This window comes from Eretmochelys imbricata, chromosome 13 (assembly GCF_965152235.1).
Source record: "Eretmochelys imbricata isolate rEreImb1 chromosome 13, rEreImb1.hap1, whole genome shotgun sequence".
NCBI classification, from domain to species: Eukaryota; Metazoa; Chordata; order Testudines; family Cheloniidae; genus Eretmochelys; species Eretmochelys imbricata.
The window spans coordinates 35,555-59,087 of record NC_135584.1 but is presented as its reverse complement, the minus strand read 5'-3'; the positions used below and the strand labels follow the sequence as shown (position 1 = coordinate 59,087).

General features: G+C 41.2%; 1 protein-coding gene across 1 annotated transcript; it reads right to left on the bottom strand.

Moving 5' to 3' along the window:
* Window positions 1-260: 260 nt before the first annotated feature.
* Window positions 261-17,590, bottom strand: LOC144273358 (protein-glutamine gamma-glutamyltransferase E-like). Its single transcript, XM_077831861.1, has 13 exons — window positions 17,463-17,590; window positions 13,264-13,437; window positions 12,674-12,916; window positions 11,874-11,992; window positions 10,961-11,089; window positions 9,514-9,691; window positions 9,167-9,302; window positions 7,119-7,222; window positions 6,370-6,615; window positions 5,010-5,315; window positions 3,545-3,702; window positions 3,156-3,289; window positions 261-1,533 (listed from the first exon to the last, which is right to left on the bottom strand). Exons 1-13 carry the CDS (start codon window positions 17,467-17,469, stop codon window positions 1,386-1,388), a joined length of 2,082 nt encoding a protein of 693 aa, XP_077687987.1. The 5' UTR covers window positions 17,470-17,590; the 3' UTR covers window positions 261-1,385.
* Window positions 17,591-23,533: the final 5,943 nt, after the last annotated feature.

Below are 23,533 nucleotides of genomic sequence, written 5' to 3'. Positions count from 1 at the left end.
GTCTATCCAAGATCCAAGATCCAATCACACCGGTAAATTGCAGTGTAGACATACTGTCCGCCTAGAGCTCATATCCCTCTCTGCCACACTTCACCTGTCTTTATCTTTTTTAATTGTTCACTCTTTAGCATAAGGACTGTGACCTCCTCTGTTTGGAAAGCACCCAGCACAGCGTAGGTCCCACCAACTATCTCAATGTGAAAAAGTTTTGGGGGCAGGGACAATAATGCTAGAGAAGAAGCTGAGGATCCAAAACGGGATAGGTAAAACAATGTAGCTCTTTAATAGTGAATATCCTTTAGAAAAACTTACAGAATTTAATAGAAAATTATATGCCTGTGATAGAATTCTGTAGGCTGGTTTAAAAGCCATAAAAAGAATCTTACTATTCTATACCTTTTTTGAGTAATTTCTATAGAACCCTATTAGTTTCCATTCTTATTAAATTCTAGAGAACCTTTTCATAAGGGTGGCTTAAATTGTTGTAATATCCTATCCTTTCTGCACAGTATAAGTCATGTTCAATGTTAAAATAATATAAATTTAGTATTGCTCACTCTAGAAGGGTCCGGATCTCACAGCAGATTATCAGTACCTGGGGCTACAGGGAATAGCATCCCAATTTAAAAAGCCATAAGAAAACCAGACACACAATTGGGAGAGAAGTGCAGATAGTATATTTAAAATTTGGAAATTTACATCAGTATATGAAGAATCCCTCCCTCACATTGTGTATTGAATGTATAACTAGGGCCCTACCAAATTCACAGTCCATTTTGGTCAATTCCATGGTCATAGGATTTTAAAAATTGTAAATTTCATTATTTCAGATATTTAAATCTGAAATTTCACGGTATTGTAACTGTAGGCTCCTGACCCAACTCTGAGGCAGCAGCACAGAAGTAAGGGTGGCATGGTATGGGATTGCCACCCTTACTTCTGCGCTGCTGCTGCTGGTGAGACACCGCCTTCAGAGCTGGGCACCTGGCCAACAGCCACTGCTCTCCACCCACCCAGCTCTCTGAAGGCAGCGTAGAAATAAAGTGGCAATACTGCAACCCCCCCAACAGTAATCTTGCAACTCCCCCCACAACCCTCTTTTGGGTTAGGACCCCCAGTTTGAGAAACGCTGGTCTCCCCTGTGAAATCTGTATAGTATAGGGTAAAAATACACAAAAGACCAGATTTCACAGTCCATGATGCATTTTTCACAGCCACAAATTTGGTAAAACTATGTAACAGGATATTTCCTGTCAGACAGGGTGTGGATTTTGTTTCTGTAGCCAAAATAGATTGATTTACTAATTGTGCACAGAAGACAGGAGCTTTCTTGTACTATTTCACTCAAGGTTATACAGACAAACTGACCACTGCACATCTTATAATCAGTTGGCCACATTTATGGTCTCAAAGGCTTTGACATCTGGAAACTTGTCACAGGAGAAATTAACAAGCAGTTGCTTGGTTCCACTCTTGGTGGGAATGATTTCAAATGGTATTTTGGAAGTTTGCCTGGGCTGTAGTGAGGGTATTCTAAAAAACAGAAACAAAAGGAGAAATATCAGTTGAAAACAGCCTTGTATTTTATATTTGAGTTTCACTGCCAGCCATCCTCCCTATGCATTTCTGTCTGGAGGGAGCAGGAGCTATACAATGGGCATCCAAAGGGGCCTAAAGGAGTTAGATCTCCAATGCTTTTGCTGGGAGTTGGGTACTTAGCTGTCTTCAGCCACTTTGGAGATCCCTACTGTGAGTATGCAATAGATAATTCAGAGTCTGGTTAGCATTTTCACTTACATTTAAGGATATGCAGGCGTTAGACTAAAGGGCATAGACAAATAGAATATTTGGCAGGCATTTGTACCTGCCAAGTGCATGTAGAAGTTTGTGTGTGCAGATCTGTGAAGGCCAGATGGAGGTCTGGCTGAAAATTTACTCTTCCTGGTTCTACAGTAAAATACCAGCATTACAAGACATTAATGATCCAAACATATATGAAAAATGAACCGGATAGCATCTATTATATTACAGCTCTTTATAGCTATCCCATTCCTCATTTATCAGTAGCAAATACACTAGTGCCCCCTAATGAGTAAGGGTTTCAATTTATTGATCTAACCCCTACTGAATGTCTACATCTCCCAAAACAATGACATTTTCTGAATTTCAAAACCAAGGTTGAAAAATCATATATGCCAATGGTTACTATTTAGGAGAAATAGTCTCTTGTTTTAAAAAAGTATTTATCACAATATTCACCACTCCTTCCATTCTGTCCCTCCATAATTAATATATTTAAATCTCTAAATACACAAATTTTATATCTTTCAAAGTCTTAGCATGTCTGGCTTTCTAAACATTACGATTTAGGTCTGGATTATTAAAACCCAGCCTCTTTTATCAGCAGTTTTTCCATATACTAGTTGCAGGAGGAATTTTGCCCCAGCAGTAGTTGTGCATGGAGAGAGATGGGGGTACATTTTCAGAAGGATGGCCTTCTTTTGAGGGTGCAATTTCTGTCTGAAAAATTTGAACTTATTGAAATGTTCACAGTTTGAAATGCAGGCACAAATCTGCATACTTGCACCTCTACCTACCTGATATGGGTTAATATCAGAGAGAGAGAGAGCGACAAATACTCAGATTTGCACCCACACAGTTCATTTTAAAACGTTTTTAAAAGGACCCAAGGTTAACAGGTACAGCTTTTTTGGGTAGAAACCATCACTTACTCTGTATCATGCCTTCTACAGTAGGGAGTGACCTGGTTGGCACTGCCACAATATTCAAGTTTAATTGATTGCATCTGCAGACTGGCTGCCAGGGCCTCAGCCCCACTGAATGTTTATCCCACTTATATCATTTAGACTTTTACCCAATGTGTGGTGCAATCAGGTAAATGGGTGAATAAATAGCACCAACTTATGCCCACAGTTATTGGCACCTACAAACTGCAGTGCCAAAAGAAAGGTCAGGTTGAGGCCTCATTAAAAATCACGTCTTTGTTTTCTTGAGTCTCATTTCCACAGACAGACCTCTGTGGTCATAGCCAGAAGGAAAAATGTGTCATGCCAACATTTGCTTCAAAAACACCCAACCCTAAGTCCTGTTGTGTGCAGCGTTTGTGTCAAGAAGTTGATGCTCCTTGTACTTACTCTATCTCAAGCTTTCCTTTCACCAGGTCACTGCCTTCTGCCAGCAGCACACAGTCTTTCACTTCTTGGTCGAGAGGATTGGTAAATATCACTTCCACATTCACTGGTTCATTCACCTTCGCATCACTGGAGACCTGCACAGACCAAATACTTTCATGATCACATTCTAAAGCAGAAAATGATGTTATGAGTCATCAAATGTTGGGCACTCTTAAGACACCCCACCATGTCAGGATGAGAACAGAGCATCTCTGTCAATGGAAAAGACAGTTGATGTAGGAACAAAAGATCCAGTCTAAATCTCCTTTCATTGTCCCCTTTCCCCAGTGCTGAAGCTGAAGCAGCTGAAGCACTCTTTCTCTCCAGGTGGCAAAGGGACAGATCTTTACCTGCATGACAAGGTCAGGGTTATCCAGAGTGATGTTTCTTTCCACCACCACATCAATCCCACTTTCAACTTGACACAAAGCTGTTACTCGAATCATGTTGTCTCCTGTTAAATTTTGCTGGTACTCAGCATATGTTATCTTAACAGGAAACTGTTTCTCTGAAAGGCAATAATAACATAAAATTTTAAAAATAAATAGGATGAGATGCACTCGCAAAAGTCTAACAAATGTCATTCACCTAAAATGAGTATTTTCCTATCACCCAGTATCTGGTGCTAGATAGGACATGAGCTTCCCCTGCTTTTCTCTCACTTCTTGCTGCATTGCCTGTCTGCCTGTCTGGGACTGGACTGGGGTTGGTTTCTCTTCTTCAGTTCCTTCTGCCTCATTCTCTGCCCCTTTTTCCCTCCCCATTGGTCTTTCTGGAAGGTGATGAGGAGTAATGGTCTCAAGCTGCAGTGGGGGAGATTTAGGTTGGATATTAGGAAAAACCTTTTCACTAGGAGGGTGGTGAAACACTGGAATGCGTTACCTAGGGAGGTGGTGGAATCTCCTTCCTTAGAAGTTTTTAAGGTCAGGCTTGACAAAGCCCTGGCTGGGACGATTTAATTGGGGATGGGTCCTGCTTTTGAGCAGGGGGTTGGACTAGATGACCTCCTGAGGTCCCTTCCAACCCTGATATTCTATAATTTTATGATTCTATGAGGCAGATAACTTGCCACTTTGCATTTCATTAACTAGTTAGTGTCTATTTAATTGTAATGGGAAAATCTTCTCAGGCCCTATCCAGGACTAATTCCATAAGATGCACATCACCTGGACCTGCTTGTGTTGTGTACTTGCATTTTCTCAAGCTTTCCTCTATCTGCGCTTTATCCAAAGTTATTTTATAGCATTTTCCTTCTGAACTAATAATTCAGGCTTCTTTTTGTTCAAGATATAGTATAAACAGGGCATTTCAGCCACTTTTGAATCATCAATAATTTCATTCCCCCCAATGAACCAGTTTTCTTCCTTTTACTGTGCTGCTTCTTCCCATTATAAAAATCCATGTAACTTTTCAGAAGCCCTTTGGCTGCCATTAACTCATCTTGCTTTTTTGTTGTCCTTATCTTTTCCATACTAGCTTCTGTTAACTGAGTATTCTGGTTTACTTGCCACCACCTCTTCATTTCTGGTATGTTTCTTCCACCCCCTATATCTGAGCAGTGTTTGGGAACCACACGGGAAATGTTTTATTTCTTAGATTTTTCTCTTTTAGAAGAATTTTAACCTGCTTTGGATTAAAGATGGTGTCTCTTAGGAATCCTCAGCCTCCTTCCACACTGGAATTTAAGACCCTTTCCCATTGCACCTTTCTTAGTAGATTTCTTCATTCCCTCAGTTTTGCCACCTTTAAATCTAATTCTCTCATACTGTTACGACAAACTTGTTTCTTTGGTTACACAATTATATGAAAAATTACCTTCTTCAGAAGCAAAAGTAGCTGAAAGGGAGTCTTTCCAGACCTTATGAATTGGCTTCCCAGTGTACACGATGGTCCAAGCAGTCAGATTTGCCTTTACAGTCTTAGCATCAGAGGTCAAATTTCTGAGAACCAAGATTAGGCTGACATCTTTGCCAATCTGTAAGGAGCCATCCACCTTGAACTTCCCTGAAATGTCAGGCTTTTGATCAATTTCTGGTCGCTTCTCTGATGTGGCACTAAAACCATATACTCGACCCAGCTTTGTACGAGCCTTTTCATACACTTCTCTTTCCTTCCGAGAGCCTATTAGAGAGAGAGAGTGAGCCATGAAAATCATAATAAAAAAAACAGTAAAATATGTCCATTTGTAAATGTTGTATGCAGGGTAGTTGTAGCGGCGTTGGTCCTAGGATATTTAGAGAGACAACCATCTTGTCTCTCCACTTTTAACTGACAAGCCTGATGCTTACCCACAGGATGTAGGGCCCTGACAGATCTGCCTCCAGGGGAGACAGAGCAACTGTTTACTGCAGCCGCTATTAACCTGTTGGATGAGTGACAGGCATGCATTCATTTCAGAGTTGCTGTCCTTAAACTTGAGAGCACTAAACCTGTTAATTCCAGAGAGGAACTAAAGCTTAGTTCCGAAACCTTTCCTCATCCAACTTTTCCTAGGGCTGTACAAGTGGTAAATATAAATTCCAACTTGCTTCACTTTATTCTGTAACATGAAGCATCCCTCTAAACTGATGGGACTGACAGGCCTGCAGCTTACTTGAACAGGCCTTACTCTGATATGAGGGTTTGAATTATCAGCCCTCCCCCCCTTTAGACATTTTTAATATCTTTGTGTCTTACTCTTTTTTACACATGCAAACTTAGCTAATAGAAGTTTGTATTCTGTATTTTGTACAGGCAAAACTGAAGGTGCGAATTTAGCGGCCGGTTGAGGTCCTTTTGAAAGCGTTGCCCTTCTTGTGGAGTTTGCTATCTGTCTATCTTAGATTTCTATACAGTACCTGTAAACTATCTAATAACTGTGTTGTCAGTAGCAAATGCAATTTGAGCAGCCTGTGTTATCATGCACAGGACGGGACAGGACATGTTTTGCACAATGTAATTAAGAGCAACATTACCCAGATCTCATGAATCAAAACTGACATATCAGAAATGCTATGGCACGATACTATACCTTCCGTCTTCCTCCTTGTCGTAGCGCTGTAGGAGCCTCACTAGCTGTAACTTTTGTCCTAGCTGTTGTAGTACTTGCTAAGGTACTGGCTCCTATTACAATGTTTCTACCATTTTAAGAATTAAGCTTTTGTGCTACTATCACAAAACAGGATTTTCTCTTTACCTTCTCCATATTTGTAATTATTAGTGACATCTACACGGGCATAACTGCCTACTGCCTTGGTGCTGATGATCTGGCCAATTGATTTGGTCTCAGAAGAGATCGGCTTTGCCTGTCTACGCCTAATGTCGTAAGTCCAGCTGATACGGTCTGCATTCACCTCAGCAAATACGAATGGACAATCATACTCAAGGTCTACATCTCCTTCTTTGATGGCTATAAGTGAGGCAGGACCACACTGATATATTCCTAGAGTATCAGGGAAAAGAAAATCAATTAGGGCTAGACTAGTCAAAACTCTCTAATAGAATGTAAGCAATGCACATTAGACATAAACTGTGTGTCAAGGACCCCTGAATTATACAGCCCTGCCACCCCACTCCAGCCCTCTCCTCCTTAAAGTTGTCCATTCCAGTCAGCAGCTTAGACTTTGTATTTATTTGTTTTGATGATAAATCCAATTTGTTTTATTCTGCCATCTAATTTTCAATAGCTGCAGATTTCTGTGCTGAAAACGTAGGAGTTTCTGGAAGAAGCTGGATAGGGAAGCCTGTTTTGTGTTTTGGCACCAAGTAGTAAACTGAGGTCTTAACGGTGGAAAGGGATGCATGTTCTCATTTCCCTCCCTTTTTGGGCAGGGAGAGAAGTGATATTGTTTGGCCAGGGTTGAATTCCTCATTCTCCCCAACAAGTCCTGAGAGTGACTAGTTGTCCCCCTGCTTTAACATTTTCCTGAATTAAAATCCCTGTACCTGCACTTCTCTCCTGGGGAGTTGAATCCAGAATTTGCCATCCGTTGTAGGAGGGCCCCAGATCACTTCGGGTAAACCAGCTTTCATTCCAGACATGGAAATTCCTAGAGACAAGAATAAACGTGGTAAACAACTAATGTGTGACAGTTGTGTAGCGAGTTTCTGAGGGTCACTGATTGTATCCACTTCTACATGTCTGTAAACCCAGATTCTCTCATCTGACCAAATTGTTCATGCTGAAGGACCAGCAAAACAAACAAAAACAGAGGCTTCATGTTGCCTTTGAGGCTCCTTCAGCCAGGAACTAGTTTGGCCCAGGACACAACTCACTGCAGCTTTAGGGGAGTTCTAAATTATGTTCAGCTGCTTACAGCCCCAAAAGCATATTGTGGCAGCCAGGGATTACAGGAGTGCAGCAGTGCTCTGGCCACATCCTGTGAACTGGGAGTTGCCAGTAGGGTGATCCAAAACCTCCTCTTCCCCTAGGGGAAACCCTCAGGTTGCTGATGAAGATGGCTTTTTGGCTACTCTTTGCTGCTGGCAGAAAGACCATAAGGGAGAATGGGGTCCATAAATACATTAAATGTCTGCACAACTTAATACATTTCCTAGCCGCACATTATACCCCCTAACAAAGCATTCGCAGTGAGACATGGTTTCCCAGTGGTTTCTGTATTGGTCTCTAATAGCTAAGAAAATAACAGAATGGTAAATGAAACAGCATAAATATTACTTTATTGCTGTTATAAGCCATGCGAAATAAGAAATTATCCTGATTCTGGATCAGGCATGTCTCAGCAAGTAATGGCCCTTATTGAGGGTCCTCAACACTTCCAGCCTCCCACTAATTTACAGGAAATGCACTCCTTGTCTATCATTTATTGCTTACTATAGCAAATGTTGTAATTCTGTATATGTTCTCTCCTGAGACTGAATATTTCAGACTTGATCCTGAGAATCTCAACCTGAAGTTCTGGATGGGAGTTTCATTGGGAAATGTAAAATCAACAAGAATTTTATGTCTGACATAACTGAAAACAATCCCAGACATTTTATAGTTATACGGGAAGCCTTGGACCTGATTTTGAAAGGTTCTGAGCACTCTCAGCTTTCACTGGGTTCAACAGTGTTCCCTGGAGTACAAGGACTGAGATTATGCCTGGTCCTTGCACCCAGGATGCTCTCCCTTCCTGAGCACCTCTGCAGTTGCACAGCATAATATCACACTAAATTTGTTCCTTAATTTATGCATCTACCATTTAATTCTGGGCATAATTCTGTGGATTTTCACCCCAGTGACCTGATATGGGGACAAGTAATACCTGTATAAAGGAAGCCTGTGTCATGGTCATGCTGAAAGTTCACATCTTAATGAACACCCATAGGTGCTGGAACTAGGGGTCCTGGGAGAGCTGCTGAACCCCCTGGCTTGAAGTGGTTTCCATCATATCCAAGGTTTACAGTTTGGTTCAATGGCTCTCAGCACCCCCACTATAAAAATTGTTCCAGCACCACTTTGTGCACCCTTTTAAAAATCTGGACCCAAACTAATGAAGTCCCATTGTGTGATATTTTCAGGTTGACACTTTAGATTTTTGTATCCACTTTGGTCCTGTAGTTGTAGTATTGTTCGAACTCTTTCTAACTTAGCTTCAAGTGACTGCCGTAACTCTTTGTTAAATTAGACTCTGTACTAAATGAAGTACATGTGGATTAAATAGTGTTGATCATTGAGAATTGTTCTGCTCTTTGGAGAGAGAGAGAGAGAGAGACCATAATTTGGGTGTGAAGATTGGGGTAACCCGAGCTGGTGGTTTCCATGCTTTTTATTGTTTTGTTATTTATTTAATGATGTGTATCTTGTTTTGAGTTGCAGCTTTAACTATACGTTAACAATGTGTTTAGTGTGGGAATCTACACACTTTGATTGAGGAGTCTGTATCTATCCCGTCAATGCACAGGACCAAATCATGCCTTTGACTTGCATCTATAAGTCCCAATGATGTCAATGCTTAATACTGCAGATATTTAGAAGAGTAGTTGGTTACCAGACGCTGTCACTCCCCATGTTCAGATGATTTCCAGACTCATCATAATATATATCCACACTCAGGTTTCTATCTGCGTCATGGGCGGAGTTGAAATTTGAAATCACACGAGTAGGAATCCCCAGACACCTGAGCACTAAAGAAACCAAAACAAATAATTAAAAACCTGTATTTCTGAGATACAAAGTTTCTATGTTACTATCCTCAGCTAATATTTCTGGATAGTGATCCTGGCCAAACCAGGCTCTGACACTGCCAGTGCTTTGAAACAGGCCTCAGTATAGAGGGTTTAGCATTTCCCATAATGGAGCCTGTACAACAAACACGTCTGTGTTACTGAAACATACCTGTGGTCAGCACTGATGCAAAAACCCAGCATTGTCCATATCTAACAGGTCTAAATCCTGCATCTTTCCACTTTTGCAGGATTTCAACACTTCCATTCCAACTGCCTGGACTTGTTCCACCAGAGTAATTTCCACTCCAGTTTCCCAGCACCACCCCGTTATCATCATTACTGTTGACCTGGAAAAAAATATACCCTAGATTAACACATAGCATAGTTTGCAGTAGAAGAAGGAAAGGAGGGAGAAACAGCCCTGTGTGGCATATAGTAATAATTAATACCTCTTATAACTGTTATGTAAGTGCTTTTTCATCAGTAGATCTCAAAGTGCAACGCAGTCTTTACTATATTGATCCCCAGAATGCCCTTGTGCCATAGGACATTACTATTGACTCCATTTTACAGATGGGGAACTGGGGCACATAGAGGCTGAGTGACTTTCCCAAGCTCACACAGGGAGACTGTGTCAGAGGAAGGAACTGACCCTGAGTCTCCCAAGTCTTAGGCTAGTGCCCTAATCATTATACAAGGGGCAAAGCCACTGCTTCAGGGAACTGGCTTGCCACGAAGAAGGCATCTTATTTTAAGGGAAGTAGGAGATGTATTTAATCAAGAAATGAAAATATTTAGCCCCCTCTGCTCCTCCCACCCGAAAATAACAGCAGTAGGTCAAAGCACTTTACAGAACTTTAAGTGCATCATATCAGGATCCATGTGCCAGCAGTTGTGCAGCATACTGTAGATGTACTCCCCCAGCTTGAAACACGCTAAGTTTCGGCACAAACAAGCCCTTATGTGGGGAGATGTACATTACAACTTAGAGCAGCTTCATGGTTTTAAACTGAAACTAGTAGAAAAAATGTCTTGGCTGGATGCAGAAGTCTTAATAGTATTTTGTCTCCTGCTTTTATTGCTACCTTTATAAATTTTTAAGTCAATTTAGTGCTCATGGAAGGAATGCTAGCCCCAGAGAATAAAATCCTCTACTTCAGGGGCAGAGCAACTGGAGAGATCAGGAGTAACATCTAGGATTCTGGGGAAGAGCCTTCTCAATAAAAAAATCCCTTGCCTATAGAACTCCTTACCAGAAGTGATCAAATAAGCCAAAATGTAAGACTACCAGGAATGACCTCTGTGAATACCACCAGACCCACTCTCAATCTCACTCTCTGTTTAAGGGGGGAAATGGAGTTATGAACTCTTTATTTTGTCTGACAACTGGATGCCAAAGTGATAGATGCCTCAGAAATACCATAGACTAAGAAGAACTTGCAGGCACAAATTGGGTAGTTGTCCATCACTGTGGTTTCTGAGCCACACAAACGGTGGATTTACCCTCACAGGGAAGTATCTTCCATCTGCTTTTAAAGAACTGCTTTTAAAGAAACAGTTAGTGGATTTGGCTTTTGCAATGTTTCTAATGCTGAGTAAATCAACCCTTTTCTTACCATGGCACTGAGCACACGGCCCACATATTTGGGATCATCTCTGCGAGACACATCAGTGGCAGGGTCTTGACGGTAGCTTAGGCTTCTATCCAGTATGGAAAGGCAGATATTCAGAATGTCCCCTTGAAACTGTGTTTTAAAAATAAGTTAATATATAGGTGATGCAAATTGTTCTTCCTTATAAATCTTAAGGGTACAATAGTCTAAATCAGTATTTGAAATAATAGTCTACATATTTCTTAAGGAGCCATTCTAGCTCCAACATAAATTATGGGCTTGGTGCAGGAGTTACTGGATACAAATCTCTGGCCTGTGTCATTCAGAAGATCAAACTAGATGATCGCAATGGTCCTTTCAGGCCCCAGAATTTATGACTGTGTAATAATAGTTGGGATAGTGCTGCCCAGCATCACAGCAGTTACATCTGTGTACAGTTTCAGAGTGGTAGCCTTGTTAGTCTCAGCAAAAACAACGAGGAGTCCTTATGGCACCTTAGAGACTAACAAATTTATTTGGGCATAAGCTTTCATGGGCTAGAACCCACTTCATCAGATGCACAGATTGTCTGTGTACAGTGTTATCCCGCAGAGACTTTAAAACATTTATAGCTGAACTATGGGAGTCCTGGTTTATGAGAAATGCGCAGTTATCGATACTGACCTTTATGTGAATTGGTATAAAGGGGAGCATGAGATGAGGCCTGATGCCTGTGACCAGGCTCCTGTTGTCCAGATAAGTCACTGGGAGGTAAAGAGGAACATGGCTAGGGCTGCCAGTGCCCCAGAAGGTCTCTCAAAGACAGTGCAGCACATAATGCAGCACAAAGTATGAACTAGAAAGAGCAGGCAAGGTATTGATCTAGCTTGTGAGAATAAAGGAGGCCCAAACACCAAGTTCTTCACTTTGCATTTACCTGGCCATAATTCCAGCCCCGCCTGTGAATATAGTTTACGTTGCCCACAAAGAGAATTCCAAACTCTTCCAGCACGTACTCCTTGCGCTCAGAGCTGTCAGGCATAAACACATCATCCCCTGAAAATCCAAAGCAGAGATGCTGTAAAACCACAATGGGGCAGGGGTTTGAAAGCCTCAGATGAGCTCCTGTAAACACCCATCTGCTCTGCTCTCAATGTTCTCAATGGATTTTAGAAATTCAACCCTTTTGCAGTTGTGGGGTGAAGGAAGAGGGATGGGGGATAGCGAAGACACACCCATGGCTAAGTCTCTGTCCTGCAGGGGAAAGGAAGTCTGGGATAGATTCAGGGCCTTGTCTTTTTTTCTCTCGGGGATAGTACAGTGCCTAGTAGTGCCCAGTCTCCTCCCTTCTATGGTGGTGCTGAGCTGTGGGAGATTCAGGGCTCAGTCTATGCCTTTCAGCGTAAGGGCTCTCTGGTAGGACTCCATAATCACACAAAAGCTACAGAGTGAACATGATGAGTTTGTAGCTTCCCTCTTGGGAATCCCACAGGACCCTGACTCTGCACAGAGAGGAGGTGGGGTGCACTCCCTACTGTGCGCTATACAGCAAATCTCTAAGACATTCAGCTGTTTTTTTGTGTCACTGGAAGGTATTAGGACACTCTTGATTCCCACTCTTCGCGCTCAGTGTTACGGTACATATTGTTACTGTTCAGTTGCTGTACATCAGATGGGCAAGCTACACATATTAAAGCTGCAGTGAGTTACTTAGAGAGAAACCCAAGGTGTCTGTACCTGAAGACCAAGGGTTAAAGAGCAGAACGAATGTTCCAAGGGTCCGATGGGAGGCCCTACCACCTGAGGCAGGCTGCACGCTCAGTTTGTAGCGTCCGATGGCAGCATTAGCTGGGCTGGAAATAGAGATGCTGACGGAGCTGGAGTTGGTGGATTGTTGGACTGCACTCCAGGTACTATTGCTCGCTGTGCTGGAGATGTCAAATACAGCCTGGGTCTTAGCATGCAGTGATGGTTGTGGCCCTTTCAAAGAGGATTAAGAACACTGAAATTTCTCCTGCACTCTGAAACTACATACAATTTCTATTCAACCCAGCAGAGAGGCAACCCCTGATGAGTGAGATTGTACCATATGTCAGCATGTTATAGACAAATTGATGCCAAATACTATTATTTGTGAGTCATACATTTAACACCCTGCACGGTCACCTGGGTAGGTACAACTGTGTTAACAATAGCTCTGAGGGGATGAATTCGTGCGGGCATTATTATCTCCTTCTGACGGGGTGAGTGGGCATCTGCGGGGAAGGACATCACCAGTTTATGAGGCAGCAACTTGTTTGTGTGAGGGACTGAAGAGGGGGCATTACCTGTTTCTGCAGTGAATGTTAAGCTCTCTCCAGTCTGCAGTGCTCTGTTGAAGGTCAAGATGATGGTGAAGGCTTGTCCTCTCCTCACAATCAGCTCTGTGCTGGAGTATTTATCAGTATGGTGTGCACTCGCATTTGCTTCAAGCTGCCAGTTGATATTTATCAATGTCAGAGCTGTGAGAAGAGAAAATAAAGGTAAGGAGAATCCCAAGGCCTTGTGGGGGCAGAGGAGTCTCTAGCGATGGACAGAAAAAAAACTCGGGCATCTTCTTTGGAGTTGTACATGTTTTAAGTACAGGTGACTTGGGGCAATGGGAGGCAATTTGATGGAGGAGGTTCTTCCTGTGTTTGTGTCTCCATCACACAGAGGAACCAATTGTTCATTTTGCAAGCATCTATCTAGCTTCTTGGGAGATGGCATCTCTCAAAGCAGAGACTGTTGTAGCTAGTGCTGACTAAAATAGAACAAGATTTAGTTAATGCAGTACTAGAGGGAGGCTGGGAAAGCATCTGAGAGGAGAGAGATGGTAGAGTTGAGAGTGAGTTGCTTGAATAAAGAATGCAGTTTAATTCTACTGACTGATTCTTTCAGTCAAAATACTGGCTGTGACGTGAGGCTGAAAATTTGAGGTATAAAGCAGGGTCATACAGGGGAATCCTCTTGGCCTCTGGGAAGGAAGCAGGGGACTCCAAAAACCTATAAAGCTGAGACATATTCCTGTTTTTTAAACAGTGATGTGACTTACTTCTGCAGCAAACTCAGCCCCTGTGGCTCCAAAGAGCAGGAAGTCAGCTCAGGTCTCTGGCACATCAAGACAAGACACCTGTTTAGACCTTGGGGTCAGATTTAACATGGCCATCCAGGACCCTTCAGAATTAGTTCTGATTTCGTTTAAGCATTTGTCTCCATCTCACTCCCATGCATATCACTTACACCAATTCCACAAGTGCAGTGTAGATAATATACAGAAGATGTGACCTCCAGCTAATACTGCATATTCTACTTACAAGTGAGAAGTGTCTCTTGAAATCACCACTCTACATGGCAGTGAATGTTTTCTCTAGAGTTTGGAACAAATATCTGCTTTGCATTTCCTTGAGCCCCCACTTTATAGTTCTAGTATATGATATTTCTGAGTCATGATATTTCTGAGTATGACTCAGACCTTAATTGTTTGTTATGCTACTAGGGCTGAAGGCTGTCAGACTGTGACTGAGAGGAGATTGTGAAACAAGCAGCTGAATCCTCCACAGTTGGGATGTAGCAGGGGCTCCATGAACCCCTTATTAAAATTCTGCAGTCAAATTGAGTGGAAAGTGTGGGTGCTTTCCCTGGGTCTGGAGGAGTTGCTCTCAGCCCCCTTTCTGGACGCTGCTAAATTAGCCCTGCCAGAAATGACTTACCTGGGTTCATTTGGATCTGCTGTAGAGCAAAATATTTCCTTTAAAATAGCCTTGATAGCACCAAGTGCCAGGTCCTGCATTTAAACAGTACCATGGGGAGGATCCTCCACACCTTTTCCCCAGGTCTACACCCCAGCCTCAGATCCCACAAATGGAACACTGGGCTGGGCTGTGAATGTGCTCTGAGTGGTTCACAAAAAGTCTGACCACATCCACCAAGTGCTGTCTTGTTTGTCAAGTGGGGCTGCCTCTTCCTGTTCCTGCAGTTAGGGTTATGAGAATGAGTTCTGTTTAAATGGAGAAAAACACAAATGGACAGATTCCCTATTCTCTCCTGCTTCCTTCTGTGAGCATATGCCAATGGTACATGGAGCATACTGGAGGTTTAGTGGAAAATGTTTGGGGAGCCACTTGTTAAAATATTGGCTATGATGTTGGCACATCATTGCGCAAATGTTACATGGAGGAAATTGTGGATTTGTGGTTATTTTCCTGTTGCTGCAATCTGTGGTTATTGTTTTTACTGTCCAGTTTTAACACGTACTCCCTCTGTTAACAAAGAGCTCTCTTAAACAGCCCAGTAGCATTTTTCATGGCTGTTTACTTAAGCAATATTTAGTGGAGCAGATTTTTTGGTACCTGCCCATAATATACACCTGACCCCTTTCCAACCCTGCTGCTTCTTGGTTCATTTCTTAGAGATGAACATTTAGGTTAATGGAATGTCAGAGCCCACCTGGTACATTTAGAATTTCATCTAGTGGGCACTGGCAGACCATACACTGCACTTTCACCAACAAGTTAGGAAGTATTGGCAAAACGAATCCGCGAGGAATATGCCAAGATAGTAAGTGGTTCAAGTCACCACAATAAATTTAAATAAAAACAAAATAACTTGTATAAATAAAATGCATGGCTTTTAGAGTCCATGGACCTGATTCTCTTCTCACTTCCTCTGTGTAGTTCCATTGACCTCAGTGGATTTACTCTTGATTTACATCAGCATGAGAGGAAAATCAAGCTCTCTGTTTCTGCTCTTTGGACACGGTTCTCTTATCAGTTTCACCAAGTGATGGTCCCGATTCACCTTATGCCTTCAGAGGCTAGGCTCCAAACTCTGGCAAAGAGGGTGTGCCAAGAGCGGGGCGCAATCTCTCTCCAGGCTAGACTTCACTGCTTGGGCTCATATGAAGCCCTGTCTAGATTTAAAGGTGTTGTCCCCATCAGGTATAGTTGCTCCTGCAACTACAAGGGGTGCACACTCCCTGCACCTACGGGATGGTATCTAGCCCCGTATGTGTGCTCAACACAGAAACACTTCTATAAACACAGGCTCTGTTAACACACAAACTCCATCTTAAAAGCTAGTTTTCAGTAAGTATTTGTAGACATGAGACCGAGTCCACAGAAGTATATTATTAATGCTCACAAAATACGTCTACCATAAATGCCTATATTAGTAATAGTTAGCTCTTGGCAAATGAAATTTAATGTGGATAAATGTAAAGTAATGCACATTGGAAAAAATAACCCCAACTGTACATACAATATGATGGGGGCTAATTTAGCTACAACTAATCAGGAGAAAGATCTTGGAGTCATCATGGATAGTTCTCTGAAAATGTCCACACAGTGTGCAGCGGCAGTCAAAAAAGCAAAAGGGATGTTAGGAATCATTAAAAAAGCGATAGAGAATAAGACGGAGAATATCTTATTGCCCTTATATAAATCCATGGTATGCCCACATCTTGAATACTGAGTACAGATGTGGTCCCCGCATCTCAAAAAAGATATACTAGCATTAGAAAAGGTTCAGAAAAGGGCAACTAAAATGATTAGGGGTTTGGAACGGGTCCCATATGAGGAGAGATTAAAGAGGCTAGGACTTTTCAGCTTGGAAAAGAGGAGACTAAGGGGGGATATGATAGAGGTCTATAAAATCATGAGTGGTGTGGAGAAAGTGAATAAGGAAAAGTTATTTACTTGTTCCCATAATATAAGAACTAGGGGCCACCAAATGAAATTAATGGGTAGCAAGTTTAAAACAAATAAAAGGAAGTTCTTCACTCAGCACACAGTCAACCTGTGGAACTCCTTGCCTGAGGAGGTTGTGAAGGCTAGGACTATAACAGGGTTTAAAGAAAAACTGGATAAATTCATGGAAGTTAAGTCTATTAATGGCTATTAGCCAGGATGGGTAAGGAATGGTGTCCCTAGCCTCTGTTTGTTAGAGGATGGAGATGGATCGAAGAAGAGAGATCACTAGATCATTACCTGTTAGGTCCACTCCCTCTGGGGCACCTAGCATTGGCCACTGTTGGCAGACAGGATACTGGGCTGGATATACCTTTGGTCTGACCCAGTATGGCCATTCTTATGTTCTCTGATTCATATCTCTAGCTTGCCTTCTAAATTCCTAATATTTAACCTGACCAGCATAAAATAATCACATTCTGTACACTTTGGTAAATTCTTGGGTGATGCATCTGAACAGTCTTAGTGGTTCTCCACAACCCATTGTGCTCTGCATCTGTTTTGTAATACTGTACTCCAGTATTACAACCTATGGAATATCTTATTTTCTCTGTTTGTTGTATTATTAAAAATTTAGGAAAATAAATGTTTAAAATATCTGTTACCAGTTATACAACTTATTCCAAATCCCAGAATATAGAGTATGCAACACTTAGAGCCCTTTGCAACAAACCCCCACTAAATAAACTATCCCAATAAGAGAATATAGCCTTGTTCAGTTGCTCGCAGAGTATTTATTGAGAGACTTGTAATTTACTCACCAGCCATGGTTTCTTGCTAGTCTGTGACTCGTGTTCTGTGTTCCTCTGGGCAGGTATGGTGCTGTATGATAAGGCTTCAAGCTGTGTTTGAAACACCATTTATAGAGAAAACCTTGGGCCTCTCCTTCTGTGCAAACCAATTACAATTCAAATGAGGTGGGTGAGGCACTCAGACAATGCGTTTAAATTTTCAGATGACAGTATGCTATCTGATAGGCTCTAAAGTCACTATAGTTATGCAAGACAGGAGGAAAAGCCAGGGTAGTGGAATCTACAAGTTACTTCTTCAGAGGGATCTGACTTAGTGAGAAAGGAGTTCCAGGTTTCAGGTATAGTGATGTATCACTTCTAGGGATGAGGAGGAGTAATTTTTGAGTCAGTAAGAATTAATATCTTTTTCCCTATATGTCTCATAGGCAATTATATAACTTATAGGTCTTTTTTCCTGCTGTATGCTCAAAGCAGAGCTTCCAGCTCCTCAGAACTAGGGACTTGACTTCTCTCCTGGATGAATCACTGGAGCCTGTTGAATTATGTTTTTCCCTCACGTTCAAAGTAGACTGTTTTGCTAGTGGTCACCAATCCCCTTTACTGCCACATATCCCTGGAGAGTAAAGTTCTCATATGGTAATAAACACCTACCCGAAAGAGAATCACATTTTTAAAAGGGTGGTCTCCTTTTTTCAGGCACAAATTACACACATATTTTCCACTTGAATTGTGGGTTCACAACTTCGTATTTACCCTTTGCCCGAATTTACCTCTGGGCACAAATCAGATAGCTAGAGGGTCAAATATTCTGACTTGCACCAGTAGTTCATTTCATAACACAAAAATACAGGCAGAAATTTTATGGGCACAAATCACCACATGCTGGAGTCTGTTTGTTTAACACACAAACACACACAGAGAGATTTGTTGTTATGGGGTAATTCATGAATGTTGGGATATGCCCTCTGGGCTGTGGTATGGTCTCATGGGACCATTGGTCTGTTGTTGCTGAATTTTTTTTAACTTTTTTTTTTTTTAGGGGAAAGGGTATCAAATCACTTATGTTGAGAGACTGCTGCAAATGAAGTTCTGTATGGACATTGCAAGCAGAATTAAAACAAGGCAGGTGAAAGTTTCAGCTTCACAGTGGCCTCTCCCTATTTTGTTAGTGCTTGAAGTTGAGCTGCATAACATAATTTTGTTTTTAATTTTCTATCTTTAAAACCAGCAAGGCATGAAAGAAGAGTTCAGTATGTGTACATTCTGAATAAATTGACTTAGCATTATTCCTTATAGGAAGATTGTTTCCACGCCAAATGTTGATTCAGCAATGTGTCTTAGCTGTGACTTGTAAACTTACATTATGTCGTAATGCCAGGTCAAATATTTTTAAATTCCTAAGTGCTGTGACACACGCACACATAGACCTGATGGATTTCCTACACAGCTCTATGTCAAGCTCTATGTCTTTGGAAACAGAGCCTTGATTTGTAACAAGCAATTTAATGTTTTGCATAGGAAGACAGGAACGGCAATACTGGGTCAGACCAGTAAGCCATCTAGTCAAGAATTCTGTCTCTGACAGTACCAGCTGTTTCGGAGGAAACTGCATGAACCCTTATAGTCACATTTTGAAATAAGCCGTCCATAGGGGAAGGTTCTTCCTATCCCTGTCATTTAGGAGCTTACCACCTGAAGCAGGAAATTAATAACCCTTCTCCTTTATGTAAATGCCTCCTCCTTTTTTAATCCTCTAAATTAATCAGCTTATGCTATTTTGTGACAATGAGTTTCACAAGCTGTGTTGTGTAAAAAATAATTGTCTTTTATTTCTGAACTTGTCTTTAATTGAGCATCCCTTTGTTCTTGTGTTATGAGTAAAGGTTAATACGTGCCCAAAACTTTCCTGTACCAATCAGTATTTTATTTCTTTAATATCACCTTTTAATTGTTTCCTCCCTAAAGTAAATAATTCTAATGTTTTCTGTCTCTTTTCATACCGAAGTCTGTCCTTGGTCATATTTGTCACCCCCATTTCAGAGACTCTTTATTTCTGCTGTATCTTTTTTGAGATTTGAGGGTGGGGAATGAACAAAAAATGAAGGTACCAAACCAGAGATAAAACTGATGACATTATACTGATTTCAGTATTTTTTCCTCTTCTATTTCTTATGAATACTAGCATTTTGATCAAAGCTGCACACTAAGCAGAAAGTGCATGTGCCTCTCCTTCCCTTTTATCAATGTTCTTACATGGTAGATTTTGGTTTGTCTTTTTTTGCTCCTCATGATCAGCAAGATGTGTTTGTATTGCTTGTTCTTGGAACAATAATGTACAAGTAATTTGAACATAAGTATTTAGGAGGAAGCTGGGGCAGCAGTTGGAGCAACATGGTGACAAAGAAAACTTTGAATTAATCGCTTAGTAATGAAAACAACTTCAGTTGGTGGTGGAAATCCATTCCATTACAACAAAGTATATTAATAACTTGTTTGTTTTAAAGTCCACATTCTAATAACCTGTGCAGGAAGAGGTCCAAAAATCTACTTATGTTTGAAATGTGGACTTCATAGAGCATTGTGTTTAAAGGCAGGGCTGGCTGAACTCATCAGTGTGTGTTTCTTTTCTTTTTTTCTTGTCCCCCGCTTTCCTCCTCCCCCCCCCAGGCATTTTCAAGGCATCTTCTGGCCATTAAAGAAGACTTATATTGGCCTTCTGAAACTCTCCAAAGAACAAAGAAACAAACCCCCAACTTGCGTGGATTAATCACAAATATTTTCATTCATGACTCTCAAAAGTCCTTTCAACTATGAAATGGTGACAACCACCTCTATAATAAATTATGCATGAGTATGAATACACTGTTTCAATTTCCTGTGTTGAAATCAGCTAGTTGTCTAGCACAGCAATTCTCAAACTGTGGGTTGGGCCCCCAAAGTAGGTTGTGACTCTGTTTTAATGGGGTCACCAGTGCTGGTGTTAACTTGCTGGGGCTCAGGGCCAAAGCCCAAGCCCCACTACCCTGGACCAAAACCCCAGGGCTTCAGCCCTGGGTGGCAGGGCTCAAGCTTAGGCTCCCCTCCCTATGCCCGGAGCGAGCACAGGTTTTGCCCTCCCCCCCACTCTTGGGGTCACAGCGTAATTTTTGTTGTCAGAAGGGGGTCACGGTGCAATGAAGTTTGAGAACCCCTTGTCTAGCGTAAGGATGGCATTTTTAGGGTTGTGGTCACTGTTTTCAGTGTGAAAATTGTCCTAAGAATTTTAAGCAGCTCTTTTGGCTGGAATTGAAGCATGTTTGTCCCTCTGTCCATCTAGCCTTTGGCACAGAGCAGTAATTTTCTTCTTTCAATATGTGACCATCCAAACTCGAACACTAAAAGTGGGAGTTATTTAATAAGCATTTATTAGATGTCCAAAAAAGCCATGATTCCATGATGAAGAAAGAGAACAACTTGGGCTAAAAGCTCAGCTTGGTTCAGTGGCAACGTGAAAGCAACAATTAGAAATATAAAGCAACATATAACAATAGAGAAAAAGGGGAAAGAGGGAGTAGTCAATATAAATGAGAAGCTATGAAATATAGAAAATTGGAAAGTTAAAGACATCAGGGAAAAGTCCATGGCTGGCAGGGATAAGGACTTTATAAATGTATATTAGGTACAAAAAGAAATCCTAGCAATGGCATAGGCCCTTTAGCAGATGGAGATGGTAAAATTGTTCATTATGATGCAGAAAAGGCAGAAGTGATCAATAAATATTTCTATCCCATAGGTGGAAAGAAGCAGAGTGATGTGCTTTTATCCCTTAAGGATGACAAAGTGCTTTCCCATCCATTTAGTAACCAGTGAGGATGTTAAAGAACATCTATTGGGGTAAACATTTTCAAATTAGCAATTCTGAATAACTTGCACTCAGCAAAAGCTGGGTAAGGTGATCTCTAGCCCACTGATGTTCATTTTTTAAAAACTTGGAATAAAAGGGAAATTCTAGGATACTGGAAGAATCCTAATGTTGTGGCTATATTAAAAAAGGGCAAGCAGAATGACCAGGGTTACTATAGGTTGATACACCTGACATCAGTCCTGGGCAAAAGAACTTAAAAGTTGCTATGGGATTCAATTAATACAGAATTAAAGGACAGTAATATAACTAATGCCAGTCTGTATGGTTTTTATGGAAAATAGGTCTTATAAAAAAAACTGATTTCATTCTTTAAAAAGATTACAAGTTTGGATGATAAAGGTAACTGTTCAGATGTAATGGACTTCTCTAGGTAACTGTTCAGATGTAATGGACTTCTCTAAAATGTTTGGCTTAGTACCTCATGACATTCTGATTTAAAAAATTAGCATTATACAGTATCGCTAAAAGCACACATTAAATGGATTAAGAATTGGCTGACAGACCTCAAAAGGTAGTTGTCAAGGGGAATCGTCATCCAAACAGGTATTTCTAGCAGGGGTCTGCATGGATCAATACTAGGCCTGAGGATGAAAATGTTGATTAGTAGTGATCTAGAAGTAAATATAAAATCACTGCTGATAACATTTGCGGATGACAGAAATATTGGTAAAGTGGTAAATAATGATACGCACAGGGAAATAGTACAAAGAGATCTGAATTGCTTGGTAAGTTGGGCCCATTCAAACAAAATGCATTTGAATACAGCCAAATGTAGTGTTCTTCATCTCGGAGCAAGGAATGTAGGCCATACCTACAGAATGGGGATCAGTATCCTGGAAAGCAGTGACTCTGAATAGGATATAGAGGTCATAGTCATAGTGGCCAGGCAACTCAACATGAGCTTCCAGTGTGATGCTGTGGCAAAAAGGAATATCACAATCTTTGGATGTATAAACAGGGGGCAGTGAATAGGAGTAGAAAGGTACATAGTGTTGGTGAGACTGATACTCTGTACATAGTGTTGGTGAGACTGATACTAAAATACTTCATCTAGTTCTGGTGTCTATATTTTAAAAAGGATGTTGAAATATTGGAGCAGATGTAGAAAAGAACCACAAAAATTATTCGAGAGCAGGAGAAAATGCCTTACAATGACAGATTTAAGAAGCACACCTGTTTACACTATCAAACAGAGAGGTGACTTGTTTACAGTGTATAATACCTTCACAGGGAGAAAATACCAGATACTAATGGTCTCTTTAGTCTAGCTTAGAAATGGATAACTAGAACCAATGTCTTGAAGCTGAAGCCAGATACATTCTAATTGGAAATAAGAAACACATTTTAACTGGGAGGGTGATTAACCATTGGAACTAACTCCCAAGGGAAGTGGTCAGGGCCAGGTTTACACCTTATGCACCCTTAGGCACAGCATCTTCAGCATCCCCCCTGCCTATAGCTGACTGTGTTGCACACAGTTTTAGAGAGATGAGGCACCCCTAGAACGCTGGGACCCCTAGGCACATGCTTACTGTGCCTGATTGGAAATCTGGACCTGGAAGTGGTGGATTCTCCATCTCTAGATGTCTTCAAATCACCACTGGATGACTTTCTGGAAGATGCTTCAGACAAATACAAGTTATTGGCCTAAATACAGCGGAGACTAGGTAAAATTTAAGGTCCTGTGATACACAAGAGTTAAGATTAGATGATCTAATGTCCTTTCTGTTTGTAAACGCTATGACAGTACACACTAGGGCTATGTCTACATTAGGGTTTTTCAACTTTAGTAATTCTCCAGTTCATCAGCTCCACCTCCAGTAGACTAGTGGATGCTGTACTGTAAGACATGGGGAACAAATATTTAATATTGGGCTCCTCAATCTCAGAGAAAGGTCTAACACAATACAATGGCTGAAAATTGAATTTAGGAAAATTCAGACTAGAAATAGGACATAAATTTTTAACAGTAAGGGTAATTAACTGTTGGAACAAGTTGCCAAAGATCATGGTGGATTCTCCATCACCAGCAATTTTCAAACCAAGATGGGATTTTTTTCTAAAATATATACTCTGTAAATTATTTTGGGGGTATTTTATGGCCTGTGTAATACATGCGGTCAGACAAGATGATCGCAATGGTCTCTTCTGGCCTTGGAATCTATAAAGACAGCAT